This window comes from Gymnoscopelus braueri, assembly GCF_963280865.1.
Source record: "Gymnoscopelus braueri genome assembly, chromosome: 13".
In the NCBI taxonomy this organism is placed as follows: Eukaryota; Metazoa; Chordata; class Actinopteri; order Myctophiformes; family Myctophidae; genus Gymnoscopelus; species Gymnoscopelus braueri.
The window spans coordinates 14,415,907-14,436,022 of record NC_137615.1 but is presented as its reverse complement, the minus strand read 5'-3'; the positions used below and the strand labels follow the sequence as shown (position 1 = coordinate 14,436,022).

The window sequence follows — 20,116 nt, the reverse complement described above, 5'->3', positions numbered from 1 at the left end:
TAATCATATTTTGTTGATGATATGTTATTTTGGTGTTATTTTTTGTGAATTGATGTTATGTTGATGAATTGAATACATAGGAGTTCAATGGAAACAAGTCTGCCTCTCCCCAGCCGATATGCTCAGTCCATTGGGGTTTTCAGATCCCTTCTTAAAATCCACCTATTCTTTGGCTTTTAATTGCACTTGATCCGCTACTGTGTTTTAACAATGTACATATTTGTCTGTGCGACGATGGGCGCTTGTTGATGCTTTGTTTGTCTCAACCTAGTACAGCACTTTGGTCATCTTCTGTTGTTTTAAATGTGCTTTATAAATAAAGTTTTATTTTATTTTATTTTATTTTAATGACTGTACTCGTGCTGTTTGCATTTCTGTCTAATAAAGTATTCAATCAATCCTACAGATTGTATTATTACAAAACCACTTCAGACCTATATAATTTGGTATTTTGATCTACAAGCCGAGCTTGTAGATCCGCTATTTTCAAAGGGTTTTTATACATTTTATACATTCGAAAACTTGTGAAATGGGACCTAACTGCATAATGAGTACTTTTACTTATGGTATTTTAAGTAGGTTACAGGTTGATGCCAATACTTTTGTACTTTTACTCAAGTAAGTTTTGAATACCGAACTTGCACTTGTAACTTGTAGACTATTTTTACAAAAGGGTATGAGTTTAACTGACATCTCCATGAGAAACTGAAGTTGATCTGCGGTGGCTTAAATGTTCCTGTCTCTGCTATCCAACTTAGTAGTAGTAGATTTTTATTTGGTCTGTAAGGCAGTTATATACATACACTTTTCTTTTCACTCTCTTTTTTTTTTCCCATCAATAATAATTACAATAATCGTAGTAATAAATAATAAATAATAATGATGGTAATACACAGACCAAAAGGTGTAGGCTGAAGCCTAAGCTTATTATGCCTACCCTTTGCACATGTTAATAAACATCATGCAACTTGAAGCGACTGGTCGCTCTTCTCCTCTCACTTATAGCTACTTGTAGGTCTGATCTAGTTTCGTGTGTGTGTGTGTGTGTGTGTGTGTGTGTGTGTGTGTGTGTGTGTGTGTGTGTGTCCATCTGTGATTAGCTAATCTCCGGCACCATTGGCTTGATCACAGCGAAGGGTCACAGCATTTAACACATTAAGACCTGAGGCTGATTCTACACATGTACAAATGTAACAGTTTTCTGAAAAACTATCAGTGGTGCTCAAACTTTTTCATGGCAAGGAGCCCCAGAATAAATAAGAAAAGATGTATGTAAAAAGTAAATAAATAAATGATATTCCAAATACGCTGGAAACAAATAATTTAAAACAGCCAAAGAATTAAATATGCATATCAAATGTATTAATTTAATTTTAATTAAGTAATTTGATTATTAACACATTTTGTCTAGGACCCCCTGGAACACTCTCAAGGACTCAATGGGGTCCCCGGATCCCACTTTGAGAACCCCAGTTTTAGAACATATCAATCATCTCGATTTTGGGTCCCATATTAAGTGTGAGGTATCATTACTATTTCCTCATAATAATAAATGGGAGGAAAGACCAGAATATCCTGCAATAATGCCAAGGTTCATCATGTTTGAATGGTGTCAGTTGCTGCACCTTGGCACCACCCTGTGGTCATTAGGGTTGCACCCCACAACTTAAACTTTACAGATGCAGCTCATGCAGTGCTTCTCAAACCTTTTCATATCCCCCCCCCCCCCCCCCCCCCCATCATGACACAGTGTGTCCTTGTAGGTCGGCTATTTTGAGGTCACAGTAACTTTCTCTAACACTTTTAAGCGGTCATTGAGGTTTCCTCTTTTTGCGATCGTTGTGCTGAATGTTGATGTTTTTTTCCCACGCTGTAGAGAGTTGTTTTTCTCTACTACACCATACTATCAACTAGGTTCAACTTGGTTCAACTTGGGTCACACAGTCTCAGTTCATAATCCAACTCTCTGCCCCAATACTGATAATACATGCATAATCCAACTCAAGGACCCTGCTTGATACAATCTAATTGATAGTTATTGTCATGATTACCTTTACGGCTTTTCTTCTAGATTAATCAACTGGAAAAAATCAATATTCATAATTTTGGTCTGACGGCTTCCCATCGTGTTGATTGCTTCTTATTGTCCATAAGAAGGAAGTCACACTCGTGTTGATGATGTCGACTTGCACAAACACATTCTAGATGAGCACAGCACTCATTACATCTTCCTAGTCTTCAACTCAAGACTGACAGAGAAGACCCTATCAGTCTCTCCACCATGGGACTCGTAATATGGAGAAAAATCCTGTATTTGAACATGAGTGAGTGCCATGTTTTATTATTTTATCAATTGATGTTTCCTATATTGATATATTGAAAATATGTTTTGCCCCAGATTTAAACAGATCCTTAAAGTTTCTATTTAAATCTTAGTGAAGTGAGAGAGGTTCTAAGTACTATTCTAGCTCAATTTATGATAGTATTGTGGTATTGAGTTGAGAGCATCATTGTATGAATATTTACTGGTCACAGCCCAGCTTTTATGCACAGTGTCTGCTGTAAGATATATCCCAGAAATGTATTGTTAAAGATGCTAGACTGTCAGCCTTTTGACATCCAGAAGTCAAATTCACAGCGAGTACATTTCTCCACATGCCACACACCTTACTGCTGTGGGCCTACAGCATTGGACTGACATGTTAAAAATGCTTACAGTGAATACTCAGCCAACTAGGAACACAATGCATGCATACAAAAATGACAACAGTGATACACTTGTTTACAACTAAATAAAAAATTCTATAAATGTCTTTTTGCATTTTCCCATGAATATGAAATTAGTTTACAGCTCACCTTAAAATTAACACTGAACGCTGGGTAAAATGAATAGCTATTATTAACTTAGACATATATTGTCCGATATTGCTATCTGTCATGTGTCATGTGTTTATCTATCATACTGTATGTAATGTATTGCACAGCACATTTTTAATAAAGCTACAATACAGTATATTAAATATTATGTTTAAATATATACTGTATTTCATGAGTGACAACTTTTCTGTACATTCTAGAATAAAATAACATAATAGAGCTGCTTTTGTGTCATGTCATCAATTATATACTTTTTCCCGTTTAGACAGTTTTGCTCATGTACTTCCTCATCAGTTGAATGTCAAGATAAATGGGGCTTTACTGGCAAACCAAAACCACAAAGGTTTTTTTTTTACTAAGATGGACACAAACAAGAAACACAAGTGCACATTCCAAAAATCTCAAAAGGTTATGTTTTACTTTATTGTCCCTTTGCAATCATGGTGAGCGTCTCTGTATACAGTATGTTGTATCCATGTGTTTCAAAGTGTAATGCCACTGGTGATTATGTGATATGCTAAAACCATTAGAAAAACATGAAAGTAACTCAGCTTGCTCTGTTTCCCCCCTGCAGTGTCTGTTCTCCTGTACATACCTTCACATACAGGTAAGAATGTTCTCTGGAAATAAGGAATAAAAAAGAAACAGCAATAAGTTAATGAATCATTTTAATTTGGATGTTTTTTTGTTTTGTTTTTACTGATAGAAGGTGCCCAGATCAAATTAGTAGGGTCTTCTCGGTGCTCTGGAAGATTGGAGATCTATTACAACAGCCACTGGGGAACAGTCTGTGATGACTTCTGGGACCTGAAAGACACTGAGGTGGTTTGCAGAGAGCTAGGATGTGGGACCGGTTCAAACTTCAGCAAGTATGGGGGTGGCAGTGGTAACATCTGGTTGGATGATGTTGCTTGTTCTGGTAGTGAATGCTCTCTGACTCAATGTTCACATCAAGGATTTGGGACACATAACTGCGACCATTCAGAAGATGTTGGTGTGGTTTGCTCAGGTCATATTTGTAATCTCTTCTTTCAAAATTGATCTTCTTAAGTTAGCATTACCATTGATAGTACCTTGGTGAATATCTGATTCCGAATCACTGAAGTAGTGGAGTCCAATGTTCACAGACGCAGTAAGACCTAGTTCATCATAATTAGATAATAATTAAGATGAACACAATTTATGTTTTATTCTGCAGCAGGACAACCATCTCTGTCGACATCCAGTTCAGCTCTTTCACCAGGAGAGACGTTGATCCTCACTTGCTCAATTTCAACCCTGCTCTGTGCACCTCTTGATGTGAATTTTTACAAGGATGGATCTGACATTGGACGTAAGGCTTTAATATCCAAACAGACCAGTGGGATATTAACACTGTCCAATGTTGACTCTTCCCACCAGGGAATTTATACTTGTCGATACTCAACTCGTAGCATCACAAGCACCTACAGCAGCCAAATAAACATCATGGTTGGTGAGTAGGGTGCTTTTATGAACTTAACCATGGTACTGAGGGTCAAACTATGAGTAGACTCTAAATTAAGTGGAACTCCAGGATGAATGGGATAAGAAGAAATGTGTTTGGCATTGGTGATATGTTTGGAGATTTGAGGAAAATAAAAACTGAAATAAAATAATAAATAAATAAAAATTATTTCCAATTATTTTCTAACCTTACCTTAGAGCTGCTACAAAATGTACAAAATGTATAAAATTACAATAAAAAAACTGCACCCTGGACTCACTCACTGGTAGACCAACTTCTATCAATAGTCTGAAGAATACATTGACATTCACAACTATAAAAATGTGAAATATGTTTCTGTGTGAGCAGTGAGGCTGCTGCAGGCCAACATCTCCCTGACGTCTCCACACACAGAGCTGGTCTGGGGTCCTGGGCATTCAGAGGTCACCAGGGGTTACAGCTTCTCCATCACCTGCTCCGTTCTCCCCCAGTATCCTGGAGGCTCCTTCTACCTCAACTTCTCTGGCTCCAACAGCAATATCAAGCAGCAGTCAGCAGTCAGCCACTCTGCCTCTTTCCAGTTCCCTGCGGCAGAGTATGAACACCAGGGCAACTACAGCTGTGTCTATGAAGTCACTGTATCCACACGCACGTTCACTTCTAACTTCTCAAAGCTGCTCACCGTCTCACTCAACTGTAAGATACTAATTCATGTAATGTAAAGGGTCAAGAAATATACACATATTCAAATACTGTAGATCTCTGTTCACTTCTTTCTTTCTTTCTTTCTTTCTTTCTTTCTTACTCCCACCCTTCCTTCCAGCCTCTCCAATCCCTCTGCTAGTGGGAGGGACTGTAGGAGGTGTGCTCCTGCTCTTAATGCCGCTGCTGATTGGTCTCTGTTTGATGTGCAGGCAGAGACACAGACAGCCTACGACCAAGACTGATGACACAGCTAGTGAGTAATTCAAAATGTTATTCTCGTCATCTAATGTGGCTCTCTGCTGCAAACCCACAACCCACTGGTACAGGTCAGTGGTGGAAAAAGTACTCAAATTCTTTACTTAAGTAAAAGTATCAATACTGCAATGTAGAAGTATCAATACTGCAATGTACTGTAGAAGTATTCTGTTACAAGTAAAAGTCCGGAATTCAAAATGTACTTGAGTAAAAGTACATTTTGGTATCAAAATGTACTTAAAGTACCAAAAGTAGAAAGTACTCATTATGCAGAATGTCCAGTTACACAAGTTCAAAATGTATTCAAATGTCGAAAAATATTTAGAAAATAGCAGATCTACAAGCTCACAATGCGTCACATTGCGACGCATTGTGAGCTTGTAGATCAGCTATTTTCAAATGGCTGAAATGTATATAGGCCTGAAGTCGTTAATGTATGTTTTGTAATAATAATCAAAATCTACAAAGTAACTAACGTTAAAGGGATACTTCACTTTCACATAAAATAATTTTTTTAAAAATATATTTAAAATAAATGAAAAAAGTAATGGAAAAATCACGGCCCCCTCACGCATTAGAGTGTCCTACTAATGTGTGAGGGGGCCGTGATTTTGCCATAACTTCTTTCATTTTTTTTAAATATTTATTTTTAATGTTTATTTTATGTGAAAGTGAAGTATCCCTTTAAGTAGAAGTAAAAGTACTGAAAATTGGAAATACTCCAGTAAAGTAAAAAGTACCTCAAAATTGTACTTACAGTACAGTACTTGAGTACTTGGGTCCGGGGGGGTTCCAGGGGGAAAATGTGTTAATACAGCATCACAATAATTTTAGCCACTTCATCCATTTATACGTTGGCTATTCATGTAAAAAAAATATATAAAACAATGTTTTGAATACATTTGAATTTATTTTACATAAATCTTCTCACACCATGGTACTGCTTTAATTCGGTAATGATGATGTAAAGTAACTGATGATGACCATGGTCTTTACCTTCTGGCTGAGCGCTGAGCGCTCGCCTTTGTAGCCTACCGGTGTTTGCATGAGATCAAGCTGATATAACGTACTGTATGTCAACAACACTGACATACATTATGTATGTGTGCATTTCTTAAGTTGTGATGAACGCCTACAACACATTGAGCAGAGCCGATGGTGAAGAAGTCAACGGCAATGCAGAGGCCTTCACCTGTCACAGAGGCAGCGATGATGACAGAGATGACTTTGAGAACGGGTCAGTACCCTGCAGGTTATGAAATTAACCACCACAGTTGAAGAACACATCTTAATATAATTAAAGGAGTAGTTCACCCACAAGATGACTAATTTTCTATCAATTGCACACCCCATGAAGCCTTGAATTCATGATTATTTTTTGTTTTTGTCGCATTGCTAAGCCAATAATTTGATTCCCGTCTCCTGCCGGCTAATTTATCCGGTAGGACACACAAAGTAGATTCTTTGTGTCTCCTACCGGAAATACACCCGGTGGAAAAACAGGCATCAAACAGGCATCAAATTATTGGCTTAGGAATGCGACAAAAAACGAACTACTCCTACTACTTTAATCTGAGTGAAAAAGGGACACTAGTGCAATACCACTGATAATAATAATAATTATCATCACCATCGTCATCATCATCATTGCACATGAGTTATCATCTTTTCTTTTTGAAGTTCTAGTTGGTTTTAATGGAGGCTAAATGTGTTCCCATCTCCTGTGCGGTTCATTAACTTATATATTACTGAACTCATGGCCTCCCTTGTCGATCTCAGAGAATGCATGGCAGCCAGCAACATGCACAAACACGTCTACAACCCTGGTGCGGTAGAGGAAGAGGAGGAGAATGATATACCCCGAGAGCAGCACCAAAGAACACCTCAACCCTGGAAGGAGAGCAGTGGAGGGTCAGAGTGATGAAGATGAAGACAACATCTATGCTAACTATGGTGGCTAGTAGGTAAAGACCATGGTCATCATCTGTTACTTTAAATACATTCATGTCAGTTCAGAATTCAGTTTATTTAGTTAGTTCAAATGTGTGATACATTGATTTCATTACAGAATCAAAGCAGTACCATACATTTGTACGTTTGTTATTTTGAGTTATGAACACATTTGGATGTCAGGAGAGGGATCTCCTCTGGTAGAACTTTACAGTTAGTTCAGGTTTGTATATTTTGAAACATTCTGCTAAAAAGAAAATGTTGAACTGTCCTTGATTACAATGAGCTAATGAAACTGTGAAATATTTGAGAGCTGGCCAAAATAGGCTATAGGCCTAGTAGGCTAATCTCTTGGAAGCTGTAAATTAAACGTTTCTGTTATTAGGGTGCATGCATTTTCAGGAAACCTTTATGATCTATTCATCATTTTAAAGTTGAGGTTAAACTCACAAATGTTTTTATTACTGTTACCATTGCTTTCTTGTTTGTTTGTTTGTTTATGTGCATTATAGAAATTATAAATTCTCTAATGAATTGACTGTCAACTGCAAACTTCAACTCACCATCCCAAAAGTTTGACTGTGCATGAGACCCCATAATTCCATTTCAATGTGTATTAGGGTGAAGACTTGTAGAAATAAGATCTGAATTGGAGGAAGACACTGCACAATTTAAGATATATTTGTGTTGTGCTTTTGAATTTAATGAATACAAAAAAATAGATATCAAAAGGTTGTGTGACTGTGTGCTGCATGTCACTGCTCTCCAAAAAAACAGTACAGTACTTGTGACCGAACAGGGAATCTTGTCTTTTCTTGTTTTAATTTCTACACAAACTAAAGTATATATTGTTAACACTCATGATATATAACATCATGCGTGTTACTGTTGATTATGTTTTATAAAAAGGTTAAGATGTTATATTATTGTTTATTATTACAATAAACTGTGGCTTGAACTCAAATTTTGAATTCATTGTGTTATGGTGCCTTCCATTATACAATTTTGAAAGTTTGCCCAAAATAGCGATACCAGAGTTCATGTGGAAGGTCTACCCACTGAGTCCATATTTATTGCACAGAAAAATGTACAAAAAATGTATATTGAACCGCATACTTCTTTATGACCTCACCCACACTTTCCTTTTTTTTCTCCATGCATTAAAATCTGAAAAAAATTGTCTGACTCTTTGGCAGGTTCAACTCCAGCGCTTCCTATAGGAGATATAGGCAGCTGCCTAGGGCGCCATCCTGAGGGGCATACCAAAATTGCGATCAGAAAAAACAATATTTCACATCATTTGCAATCACATCACTGTTTGGGTCGATTAACCATGTTGGAATAGGCTGACCCTGACTATAGTTTGTAAGCTATACAGGCCTACCTACTACTTGGGAATGTCTGAAGGGGCGGTTCGCCCAGGGCGCCATAACGGCTAGAACCGGCCCTGTGCAAGGGGGCCTTAAGTCTGTAGCCATGCTGCAGTGGGACTACCCTGTGGCTCTGCCCTGGAACCCTGTGGAGGTTTTATTTAATTTATTGACAGCCATGTAATACACTCTAAACTTCAAACTTCAGTGAATGTTGGAAACGCTATTGTGTCAAATAATACAATTAATTTATTTGAAAATGCATACAATTTAGAGAATTTAATGCTGGCAAACATTGCAACAGATGAGCTTTGAGTGTAACATATTTATTCCTCCGATGAGGATTGCTTATAAGCTCTCTACTCTGGCTGCTGATAAAGTACTGACTAATTAGTAACATCTTCAGTAATGCCTTTTAACGCATACTGTCCTTCCATCTGGGCAAACGAAGTTGCTGGCAGTTTGAGGGAAACGGTGGCAGCGCCATCTCTGGATATATCCAGGCTCCAGCAGATGAACATCAAGGTTAACAACATGGGAATCATAGGAATGATTGCAACTTCTCTCTTTGAGGGCAAGCGTGAGCCATGCCCTGAGGCGCAGCCTCATGACATCACCCATACTCAAGTCTACAAAGGTTAGTTTATTGGAAGTACATCATTATTTATAAATGGACTTTAAATTCTTTTTGGGGGGGGGGGGGGTCTATTTTCCCTTTTCCTTCACATTCTCATAAAGTGTATCCAAAATACACTTGCTCATTAGCTATGCAAACAAATACCATTTCATTAGCAGGAGTTTATGGGTGAAAATGTGTTTCTCACTTCCTCAAGTGACAAGAGTATACATAACATCCACATGAGCTATTGCACTGAGCTGTGTGAGAATGAAACTGACAAAGCCACACAAACTACTTTTTGGTGTGTTTGCATGTCATGGTAGCTTGAGGATGTCATGCTGAAAAAAAGATGTTGGGAACTACTGTGAGCATGTGCAGTCAATGAAAAATGTCCAACAACAAACAGGAAGGACATCATTCATCAGGACAGGAATTTGTTTAGTCGTTGCAGTTTAAGACACTGATTAATACAATGTTATTGTTACTTATAGTGTCATTTTGGCTTTATGGATTTTCTCGCAGTTTAGAACAGTATAGAAACAAAATCTTACCTTCTATACCTTGTTCATAATCAGTTTGATCCGACTACTTTTGAACCATACTGTTCATTGTTTGTAATTGATGATCAATGATTATGAACTAAATAACTATAGAGAATATAAATGGAAGAGAACTGAATACCAATAAAGAGGAAGTCTCAGTTCATGGTTTCCTGCACATACTAGAGCTCACCACATCTTCCTAATTCAGTCTTCAACTCCACTGGAGACTGGCAGAGAAGACTATCAGTCTCTCCACCATGGGACTCATAATATGGAGAAAAATCCTTTACTTGAACATGAGTGAGTGCCTGGTTTTATTATTCCATCAACTGATGTTTCCTGTGCAATCATTAATATATTGAAAATAACAGTATTTAATATAATTTTCTTTATTGAAAATGATGAAACAATTGTTGGTTGCTGGCTTGTCGTTTATTCTGTCTTGTGTTTTTTGTGTGTGTGTATGTTGTGTTAAGTATGTGTCTTGTAATGTGCACGTAATTGTCAAAAAGAGAAAATAACGGTATGACTATAGGTGTACGTGTTTTCCCCATTTACAGATTCTTAAAGTTTCTATTTGAATCTTGGTGAAGTGAGAAGTATTGTAGCAAAATAAGTGACTTAAGTATTTATGAATAGTAACTGGTACTGACTTGAGGGCATCATTGCGTGTATGAATATGAAGCCAACTGATCACAGCCCAGCGTTTCTGCGCAGTGTTGTCTACTGTTAGATGGATCCCAGAAATCCATTGTGACATTGATATTGTGAGTTGCCAAAATTGCTGGACTGTTTCAGTCTTTTGATATTCCCAGGGTCAAATTCACAGAGTGAATGACTACACTGGTCGTGCTTGGGAACACAATGCTTAAGTTACATACACACCAACAATGATGCACACAACAGTAATACATTAAATGAGTTGATGTTAGTGTTAAGGGCCGCCCACACACCAAGAACGATAATTAAATCTACAACTGCAAATATGTCCACCCCACAACTATAACAAGTGGTGAACGTTATTGTTGGGGTCACTGTCAGAGCTATTTGATTTGACACATCACCCAAGTTCAACATCATTATCATTCATCAGTGTGGATGCAACACATTTTGTAAAACAAAAAATCCATAAATGTCTTTTTAGACAGTAAGACATTTGTTCAATCTGCTGTGTGTTGTGTATATATGTTAGACTGTGTATTGTTATGCTGTCCTCTACATTGCACTGTGTATGTACTGTGCTCGGCTGCACCATTAAGTAGAACATGGTCTGAGCAGCCGCTGAGGCCTTTGCCCTCTTCAGCGGTCACCAGTGGTGGAAAAAGTACTCAAATGTTTTACTTAAGTAAAAGTATCAATACTGCAATGTATAAATACTCTGTTACAAGTAAAAGTTCGGAATAAAACATTTACTTGAGTAAAAGTACAAAAGTATTCGCATCAAAATGTACTTAAAGTACCAAAAGTAAAAGTACTCCTTATGCAGAATGTCCCATTTCACAAGTTTTCAAATGTATAAAATTTATAAAAATCTTTTGAAAATAGCAGAAATGTATATAGGGCTGAAGTGGTTTTGCAATAATAATCAAAATCTACAAAGTAACTAATAACTAAAGTTTTCAAATAATTGTAGTGGAGTAAAAGTAATTTTTTTGCCTCTGAGATATAGTGGCGTAGAAGTAGAAGTACTGACAATTGGAAATTCTCCAGTAAAATACCTAAAAATTGTACTTAAGTACAGTTCTTGAGTACATGTACTTAGTTACTTTATGTAACTTACTTTACACCACTGGCGACATGGGCACCGAGTCACCGTGTAGTTTCTCCAAATAGATAGTTATAGTTAGTAAAATATGTTAATGTTAACACTCATAAAGCTTAAAGAAGTTAATTGCTTCATCACAGAATTAACTGGATTAATATACTGTATATGAGTGACAACTTACATTTCTAAATATTGTAGGATAGAATTACAGAAGAGAATTTGGCTCTTTGGGTATCAGGCTGTGTGGTGATTTCCTCATAACCATGACTTCATGAATTTCATTGTGTGAAAAGAGGAAGATGACAGAAGTTGCAATAGCTGCACTGAAACGAAAGATTGAATGAAAGAGATAAGGAGAGTATTGCTTCAGTTGTCAAATCCTTGAATAGAATAGAATTTAGCCTGCTTCAAAGTTTCACAAAGAATACTATCAATGGAAGTGTACAGTAGGTGGCTAGTGACTTTGTCCATGTTTCACTTTCAAAACCTTTGCATCATGCATGTCACACAAACAGGATGCGATGCGTTTTGTTGATATAACATTTTTTTTCATATAGAGCACTATCCACAAATCCACCATTTAACTTCCACAATCCACATGATCAAAACCATTGGTGTTGTGTGCCGCATTCTGTGTGTCATGCACGATGCAAAGGTTTTGAAAGTGAAACTGGTCAAAGTCACTGGCCACCTACAGTATACAGTATCTGTGTGGTGCCATGGCAGTTAAATTTATAAAAAAGTATTTATGAATGTTATTGTCTTCAAACACAGTTAAACTGAAGCAAATACTGTGTGTGCTGGAGACTGTGTTTCTAGCTCAACTATAATATGCAATCTTCTCTCTTCATGTTAATTATGCTAATAGTCTAACTTGTCCTTTGAACAACCAAGCTGAATTGTCATGTCATAGAGTGTGTGTGTGTGTGTGTGTGTGTGTGTGTGTGTGTGTGTGTGTGTGTGTGTGTGTGTGTGTGTGTGTGTGTGTGTGTGTGCGCGCGCGTGCGCGATAGTGGCCATATTGACATTATGCAAATTGAAAGGTTTCCTTGACCTTGAACTATTTGTGCCAAATATATTTCCTTTATAATAAGCAGTTATAATAAGCAGTTATGTGCCTTAGTAACTGTCATTATGTTAAATTCTGTGTGATGCTGTTCTTTCTTTTTTGGGGGGCATTTTTGCGAATGCACTACATCAAAACTTTCTTGTTTGCTCTGTATGTTTTATCCACATTAATGCTACACACTGTCATTGTCACTTGCCTCTCATTGTCACAAGTTTTAGATACACATCTCATGTACTTCCTCATTACCACAACCACATACTGTTGTAAAGGCCTGAAATACTAAAAAGCCAAAACAGACAAGACAAAAAGTTGTATCTGTTACATTCTTGTTACTTACTACTGTTACTGAGCTGTTAATAAGAATATTTAAAAAATGAAAAAACTACAATATCACTTGTCAGGGTTTTACTATGATGGACACAAACAAGATACAGGAATACACAATCCAAAAATACCCAAATGTTAAATTGTTCCTTAATTTTCCCATTGTAATCATTGTGATTGTCATTTTCTATCAAAGTTTTTTCTATGAATGTATTATACCACTGGTGATATGTGATATGTTGACAGGATGAAAAAACAACAACATGAAAGTAACTCAACTTGTTCTGTTTTTCCAGTGTCTGTTATCCTGTACATTCCTTCACATACAGGTCAGCATATTCTCTGAAAAATAACTATATTTTGAAAAAAAAGAAAAAGTTAATTAAATACAATTTAAAATGTGGAATTTTCTTTTTGACTGGCAGAAGGTGTCAAGATCAGATTAGTTGGATCTAATTCTTCTCGGTGCTCTGGAAGAGTGGAGGTCTATCACAACAACAGCTGGGGAACAGTCTGTGATGACTACTGGGACCTGAATGATACTGATGTGGTTTGCAGAGAGCTGAACTGTGGGAGGCCACTGAGTGCTCCTGGAAATGCCCATTTTGGCCAAGGGGACGGTCCAATCTGGATGGATAATGTGCGCTGTTCAGGAGAAGAAACGTCTCTAACTGAGTGCACACACCCAGGATTTGGTGTACACGACTGTAAACACAAGGAGGATGCTGGTGTCGTCTGTTCAGGTAAGAGTGAATGCCGTGTTCCTCATCTTATTAATTAATATATGTTTGTATTAAAACATCACAAAGACTCTTTCTTTATTTCTTTCTTTTTTCTTTTCTTTTCTTTTCTTTTCTTTTCTTTTCTTTTCTTTTCTTTTCTTTTCTTTTCTTCTTTTTTCTTTTCTTTTCTTTTCTTTTCTTTTCTTTTCTTTTCTTTTCTTTTCTTTTCTTTTCTTTTCTTTCTGACCAGGTCCCTGGGTGAGGCTAGTAGATGGTGGACGGTGCTCTGGCAGGGTGGAGGTCTATCATAGTGGTCAGTGGGGGACGGTGTGTGAGGACTACTGGGACATGAACGACGCTGAGGTGGTTTGCAGAGAGCTAGGTTGTGGGACAGCTTCAAGCATTAAAAAGTATGGGCAAGGCAGTGGTAAGATCTGGTTGGATGATGTTGCTTGTTCTGGTACGGAATGTTCTCTGACGCAGTGCTCCCATCCAGGATTTGGGATAAAAAACTGTGGCCATTCAGGAGATGTTGGTGTTGTTTGTTCAGGTAAGATTTGAAAAGTAATTGTATTTTTTTCTGGTTAAGATAACATCACCTGTGTGATATGTTATTCTGAGATGCAATGGAGTAGTGGAGTCCAATTTTCACATATGTAGTAACACTTTATTCATCATTGCAGTTCCTCCTCCAAACAGTGATCTGTTGCAGCAGTTGCTCAAAGACACACAATTTTCAAATGCTTTGACGTAACAGTCTGAACAGTATTAAGTGGGAAGGTGTCCCACTTCCCCACTTCTGTTTCGCCTTTGCAGTCACATAAATAAGTCCTGCTAGAAACCAAATTAGTTGAAGCCCATCTAACTTGCTGCTTAGCAGAAATGGAAATTCAAAAATATAAAAATTAAAGACTCAGCATTTGGAAGAGTTGTCTGGCTTGAGAGACTACATGGGCATAAAGAGATGTTTTCTTCTGCAGGACAAACATCTCCCAGACTGTCTGCATCCCAGTCAAGTCTTTCACCTGGAGAACAGTTGATCCTCACTTGCTCAGCTCCGCGTTGTGCACTTCTTCATGTGAATTTTTACCAGGATGGATCTTCCATTGGACGTCAGACTTTTTTAGAATCCCAACAGACCAGTGTTGGGGAGTTAATACTGTCAAACATTGACTCTTCTCACAGTTATACTTGTCAATACTCAACTCAGAGCACCATCACCCACAGCAGTTCCCACAGCAGCCCAGTAAACATCATTTTTGGTAAGTAGGGAGCTTTTATGAAACCAGAGATCATGAATTAAGTAGAAACCCTTCTGCTCTACTGCTCACATGGACAAACTTGTCCAGAGAGAGAGTCCAACTCCGCCTCTGTCAATCACAGGGCCCTGAGCGCAGACGCTGATTGGCTCTTCCACTTGGTTTCTGCAAAACGCCCACCCAGCGCTTGGGGCCAGACCGGTCTGCAGAAGACACATGATAATGTGAAATCACGCGGTCGGGATGGTTTACCAGGCTAGATAACAACTGGGGTTAATGGGACTAGATATAAAATATTTTTGTCCTGTGGCAGAGATTTGAGGAAAATAAAAACTTCTGTAGCAAAGGGTTGCATCTCAATAATAATAATATTATTAATAATAATGATAATGATAATAATAATATTTTTTATTTATAAAGCACTTTACATTTGAACAAATCTCAAAGTGCTACAATAAACATTTATTGTAACACCTGAGGGAACACTAAACAAACAGGCAAACCATCATCTTGCTGCACATTTTCTATTTGGGGTGAAACCTCCAAATGCTGCACGTGCCAAAGTCCTGTTATGTGTCGGTTGATATAATTACAACTTCCATCTTTTAACTTTTATCTTTTGTACTTACCTCCTCTATTACTGCTGCTTGAAAATGTATACAAATTCACACCATTAACTCACTGGTACACCAACTGAGTTGAAGAATACATTACATTTTACAAAATCATGTCTTAAATTTCCAGTATAAATGTGTGAAATCATGTTTCTGTGTGACCAGTGAGGTTGCCGCAGCCCAGCATCTCGCTGACGTCTCAAGATGCAGGACTATTCTGGGCTTCTGATGGTTCAGAGGTCACCAGGGGTTACAGCTTCTCCATCACCTGCTCCATTGAACCCCAGTATCCTGGAGGCATCTTCTACCTCAACTTCTCTGGCTCCAACATGACTGACATGAAGGCAGCAGTCAACCACTCTGCTTCTTTCCAGTTCCCTGCAGCAGAGTATGAAGACCAGGGCAACTACAGCTGTGTCTATGAAGTCACCGTCTCCACACGGAACTTCACTTCTATCAGCTCAGAGCTGCTCAGCGTTTTAGTCAGCAGTAAGAGATTCATTTATGTAAAATACTCAGGAAATACACACATCTTAAAACTAGATCTCTGTTCACGTACTTCTTTCTTTCTTTCTTTTTGCCAGACCCAAGGGGTCGGCCTACATGAGGCTTTGTCCCATTTCGTCCATACATGGGCAAAAAAGAGGGTTAGGGTTCTCATGACGTGCCTACATAAGGCTTTGTCCATACATGGGCAAAAAAGAGGGTTAGGGTTCGCATGACGTGTCAAGCTGACACGTCATGCGAAGTCCGGCGTGACATAGTGCTCTGATCTTATAAAGTACTAGGAATTTATTCTGGGTCTGGCAGAACCAGGTCTCCTGGTCTTGTTTTGTTTATTTGTTTATTTGTTTATTTGTTTATTTGTTTATTTGTTTATTTGTTTATTTGTTTGTTCCTTCCAGCCTCTCCAATCCCTCTGCTAGTGGGCGGAACTATAGGAGGTGTGCTCCTGCTCTTACTGCTGCTGATTGGTCTCTGTCTGATGTGGAGGAGGAGTCACAGAAGGCCCGCGGTCAAGACTGATAACACAGCCTGTGAGTGATCATCTTCATCTTGATACATCAACATGGTTCATTGATTTACAACTCCAGTCCTCTTGCCACGGATTACTGCTGGTTTTCATAATAGTCATCTAATGGGGACAGTGCCTGATATAGAGCTAGATAGTTGACTCAAACACAAGAAGCCACAGAGAGTTTATTATCATAACGTAACCACTTAAACCCCATACGTTGTTGAGTGGAGTCCCTCAGGGCTCTAAACCTGTGACATTTCTGTTTTCCCTAGACGTTAAATATCTTCACTGAAAATAGCCGATCGACAGCTCACAACGCGTCACGCGCTTGTCGATCGGCTATTTTCTGCAGGATTCGGATGCTGGGGTTTAAGTGGTTAACCAAACACAATGCTCATCAGTCCTGATAGTAATCCACTTCTATGTGGATGTGGTTGCACTGATTGTACGGATTGTACTGTAGCTTTTTCTTCGATGTTTGAGAAACTCATGATCATAAAATAAATCCCCTAACATCCTAAACAATGATCAAACTATGAATATATCAACCTCATTCCATCTGGTGCGTCAACCCTGTTACAGTGTTCAACTTGTTGCCTCTGAACCTGTTACTGCTCAACCCTGTTACCTCTCAACCTGTAAAATGTATTCCCAGGTGAGATGAACGCCTACAACACAGTGGGCAGAGCCAATGATAATGAAGATGATGATGAAGAAGACTACATCAGTCCAGATGTCTCCACCTGTCATGATGGCAACGGTGATGACAGTGATGACTATGAGAACGTGTCAGTACGGTGAGTGTTCATGAGGTCTTTAGTTGGTTTTATCCCATCTCTTTTGCTGTTCATTAACTTAAATACTGAACTCATGTTTTCTCTTGTCGATCTCAGAGACTACAAGGGAGCCAGCAACAAGCACAAACACGTCTACAACCCTGGTGAGGAAGAGGAGGAGAATGATGATGATGATGATGACAGTGATGACTATGAGAATGGGTCAGTACACTGAGTGCAGGAGCCAAATATGTGGTTGGATTGGATTAACTCAAATGTAATTGTTACTGTGTGGGCACCGGGTGTCTCTGTTTTAATGTTAGGTGTTTGACCTGGAAGGGCAAAGAGTCTTTGACCACTGTGGCGTGAATGTTTGTTTATAATGCTGCAAAGTGTGTGTTTGATTTGTCAATCGAAATGGGAAAATCAAATGTTATTATATTTATGCTGATGTATGGGTTTGGGGCTATAATATATATAGGCCATTTAACTTTTTTTCTTTTTCTTTATTTGACTTTTTTGACAACGTTGGCATCGGAAATTCTGCAGATGATGTGTCCCAATTTGTAACCACTTTCAACCTGGTGTCCCAATTTTGAGCAAAATTCTAGTGTTTTTCATTTATTTATTTAGGTCTCATCTTTTCTTTTAAAGCTCAAGTTGATTTCAATGGAGGCTAAATGTGTTCCCATCACCTTGTGCGGTTCATTAACTTACAGACATTACGTTGAACTCATGTCTTCTCTTGTCGGCCTTAGAGACTACAAGGAAGAGGAAGAGGAGGAGAATGATGCTATCTATGCTAATACAGACATGTACCCTGAGAGCAGCACCAAAGAATACTTCAACCCTGGAAGGAGAGTAGTGGAGGGCCAGAGTGATGAAGATGAGCAGGACAACATCTATACTAACTATGATGGCTAATATAAGACCATGTTCAACATCAACTTAATTAGATTCATGTCGGTTCAGAATTCAGTTTGATTCTGAGTTTTAGTTTGGAATCAAGTACGCACGTTTTTAGTAAAAGTTGCGTTATATTCATTTAATTTAATTTGATGAATAGAATATAAGCCTATATGACATGCTTGTTATTTTCAGTTGTGCAGGAGCAGAATTGTCATTATTAAGCCTGTGATAGGTTTTGTAGCAATTTGTAGTATTATGCCTACATTTTCAAGCATGTTTTAATCATCCATTCTTTACGTTAAATATTTCCAAATATTAATTATTTTAACATTTTGGGGAAAGAAATCAATTTAACATCAAGGTGCCCACTCTTCCCTCTTCTGGTTACCATTTTATCAAATAGACAACTTGACCTATGAACATGCCTTGAAATGTTGTATGCTATACTTAACAATCTACTTTATCTTTTTATGTTTTGAGTTTAAAGATAGGCTACATCAGGATTTTCACAGTGCTCTGCAGTTTGCACTCTTCTGTATTTTATGTAAAAAAGGCTGGCTGGGTCAGAGCGAACTGGCCTGTCGGTGTTTCTGAACCATTCACCAGTGGAAGGTGTGTGTAGGCAATGGTTTTCAAGCGAGCAAGAGAGAGGGAGAGAGGGAGGAAAGGAGGGAAGGAGGGAAGGAGGGAGAGGGATGGAGAGAGAGAGAGAGAGAGAGGGGGAGAGAGCATATTTCACTGAAGCAATAACCCATAAAGGGATAAGGAGAGCCTATTTCAGCTTGTATACTAGCTTGTATATTATTACAGACTTGACCTGAATATGCCTTGTAATGTTGTAGGCCACCTTAAGTATCTACTTTATCTTTATATGTTATTATTATTGTTATTATTATTATTATTATTATTATTATTAGTAGTAGTAGTAGTAGTAGGCTAACTTATTTTCTTATTTTTTAGCTGCGATGTGATACCTATTTTAAAGAACAAATCATGTCATGTAGCCTCCTAATGTGTTGTCTCATTTATGGCGATGATAACACTATCTCTTAAAAATAGGCCTATAGATACTGTTTCACTGTATTAGATTATTAGCCTATTATATCTGATTACTTGCTTTGTATGTGTAGCAGGATGGGCGTTGGTTCCCATTCTACCCACGGCCCATCCTCCGCCCACTCATCAGTGGGCTGATTGACAACAGTATTAAAGCAACGCACCACCAAACACAGTTAGCTGTCTGTCTCTCCACACGGTCTATTATCAGTCCAGGCTGGCCTGTGGGGCTCGCCTGTGTTGTCGTCGCGCATCAGCGCAGGTATGTCTCTCCATCTTGCTGTTTATGCCCTTTGCTTTATGCTGCGTGGTACATGGTCGTGAACTTGACCATGACCGCTTGTTGCCCTCTGTAGCCCCGGTGCATGTCTCCCACCTACTGGTGTTTCGCTCCGGACGTGCGGTGCTGCTTCACGCTGCACAAAGGGTACGTTGGTGGTCCTCCTTCTCCGCAGTATAGCAAGTTAATTTCATGTCAGGCAGGCACTATAATAACATGGCCCTTTATTATTACTACAGTTTCTCCTACCGGTGTTCGCCGCTGCAGGCAGGCCATTGTGGCTTCCGCCTTTTGCTGCACCGCGGTATGTGACTGTTTGTCTCTCTCTGCTCCTGTCTTAATGAATATTAGTATTATAAATGGTAGAATGACACAGCCGTTTGTCGTTTCAGGCACCGTGATACCAAACTGCTGCTTTGCTGTTTTTGAATTCCCCACGCATTAACAACGCTCTCTCACTGATGCTCCACTTGAGGTTCCCCTCCCTTGCCCCCGTTTCTAAACGGCTAGCGGTCGGGTGTCGTGGAGCAACGGGGTGGTT

General features: G+C 38.6%; 1 protein-coding gene across 1 annotated transcript; it reads left to right on the top strand.

Annotated features, from left to right (window-relative positions):
- Positions 1-4,344: 4,344 nt before the first annotated feature.
- On the top strand, positions 4,345-19,894 carry LOC308099411 (uncharacterized protein; the record flags this gene model as incomplete). The annotated part of the gene is made up of 15 exons (XM_080448151.1): positions 4,345-4,351; positions 4,712-5,038; positions 5,166-5,300; positions 6,422-6,539; positions 7,082-7,213; positions 9,992-10,083; positions 13,238-13,270; positions 13,367-13,684; positions 13,914-14,213; positions 14,644-14,925; positions 15,702-16,025; positions 16,442-16,573; positions 17,210-17,351; positions 17,448-17,552; positions 18,089-19,894. The coding sequence occupies 15 exons, from the start codon at positions 4,345-4,347 to the stop codon at positions 18,252-18,254; spliced, it is 2,613 nt and encodes an 870-aa protein (XP_080304277.1). The 3' UTR covers positions 18,255-19,894.
- Between the last annotated feature and the right edge of the window lie 222 nt (positions 19,895-20,116).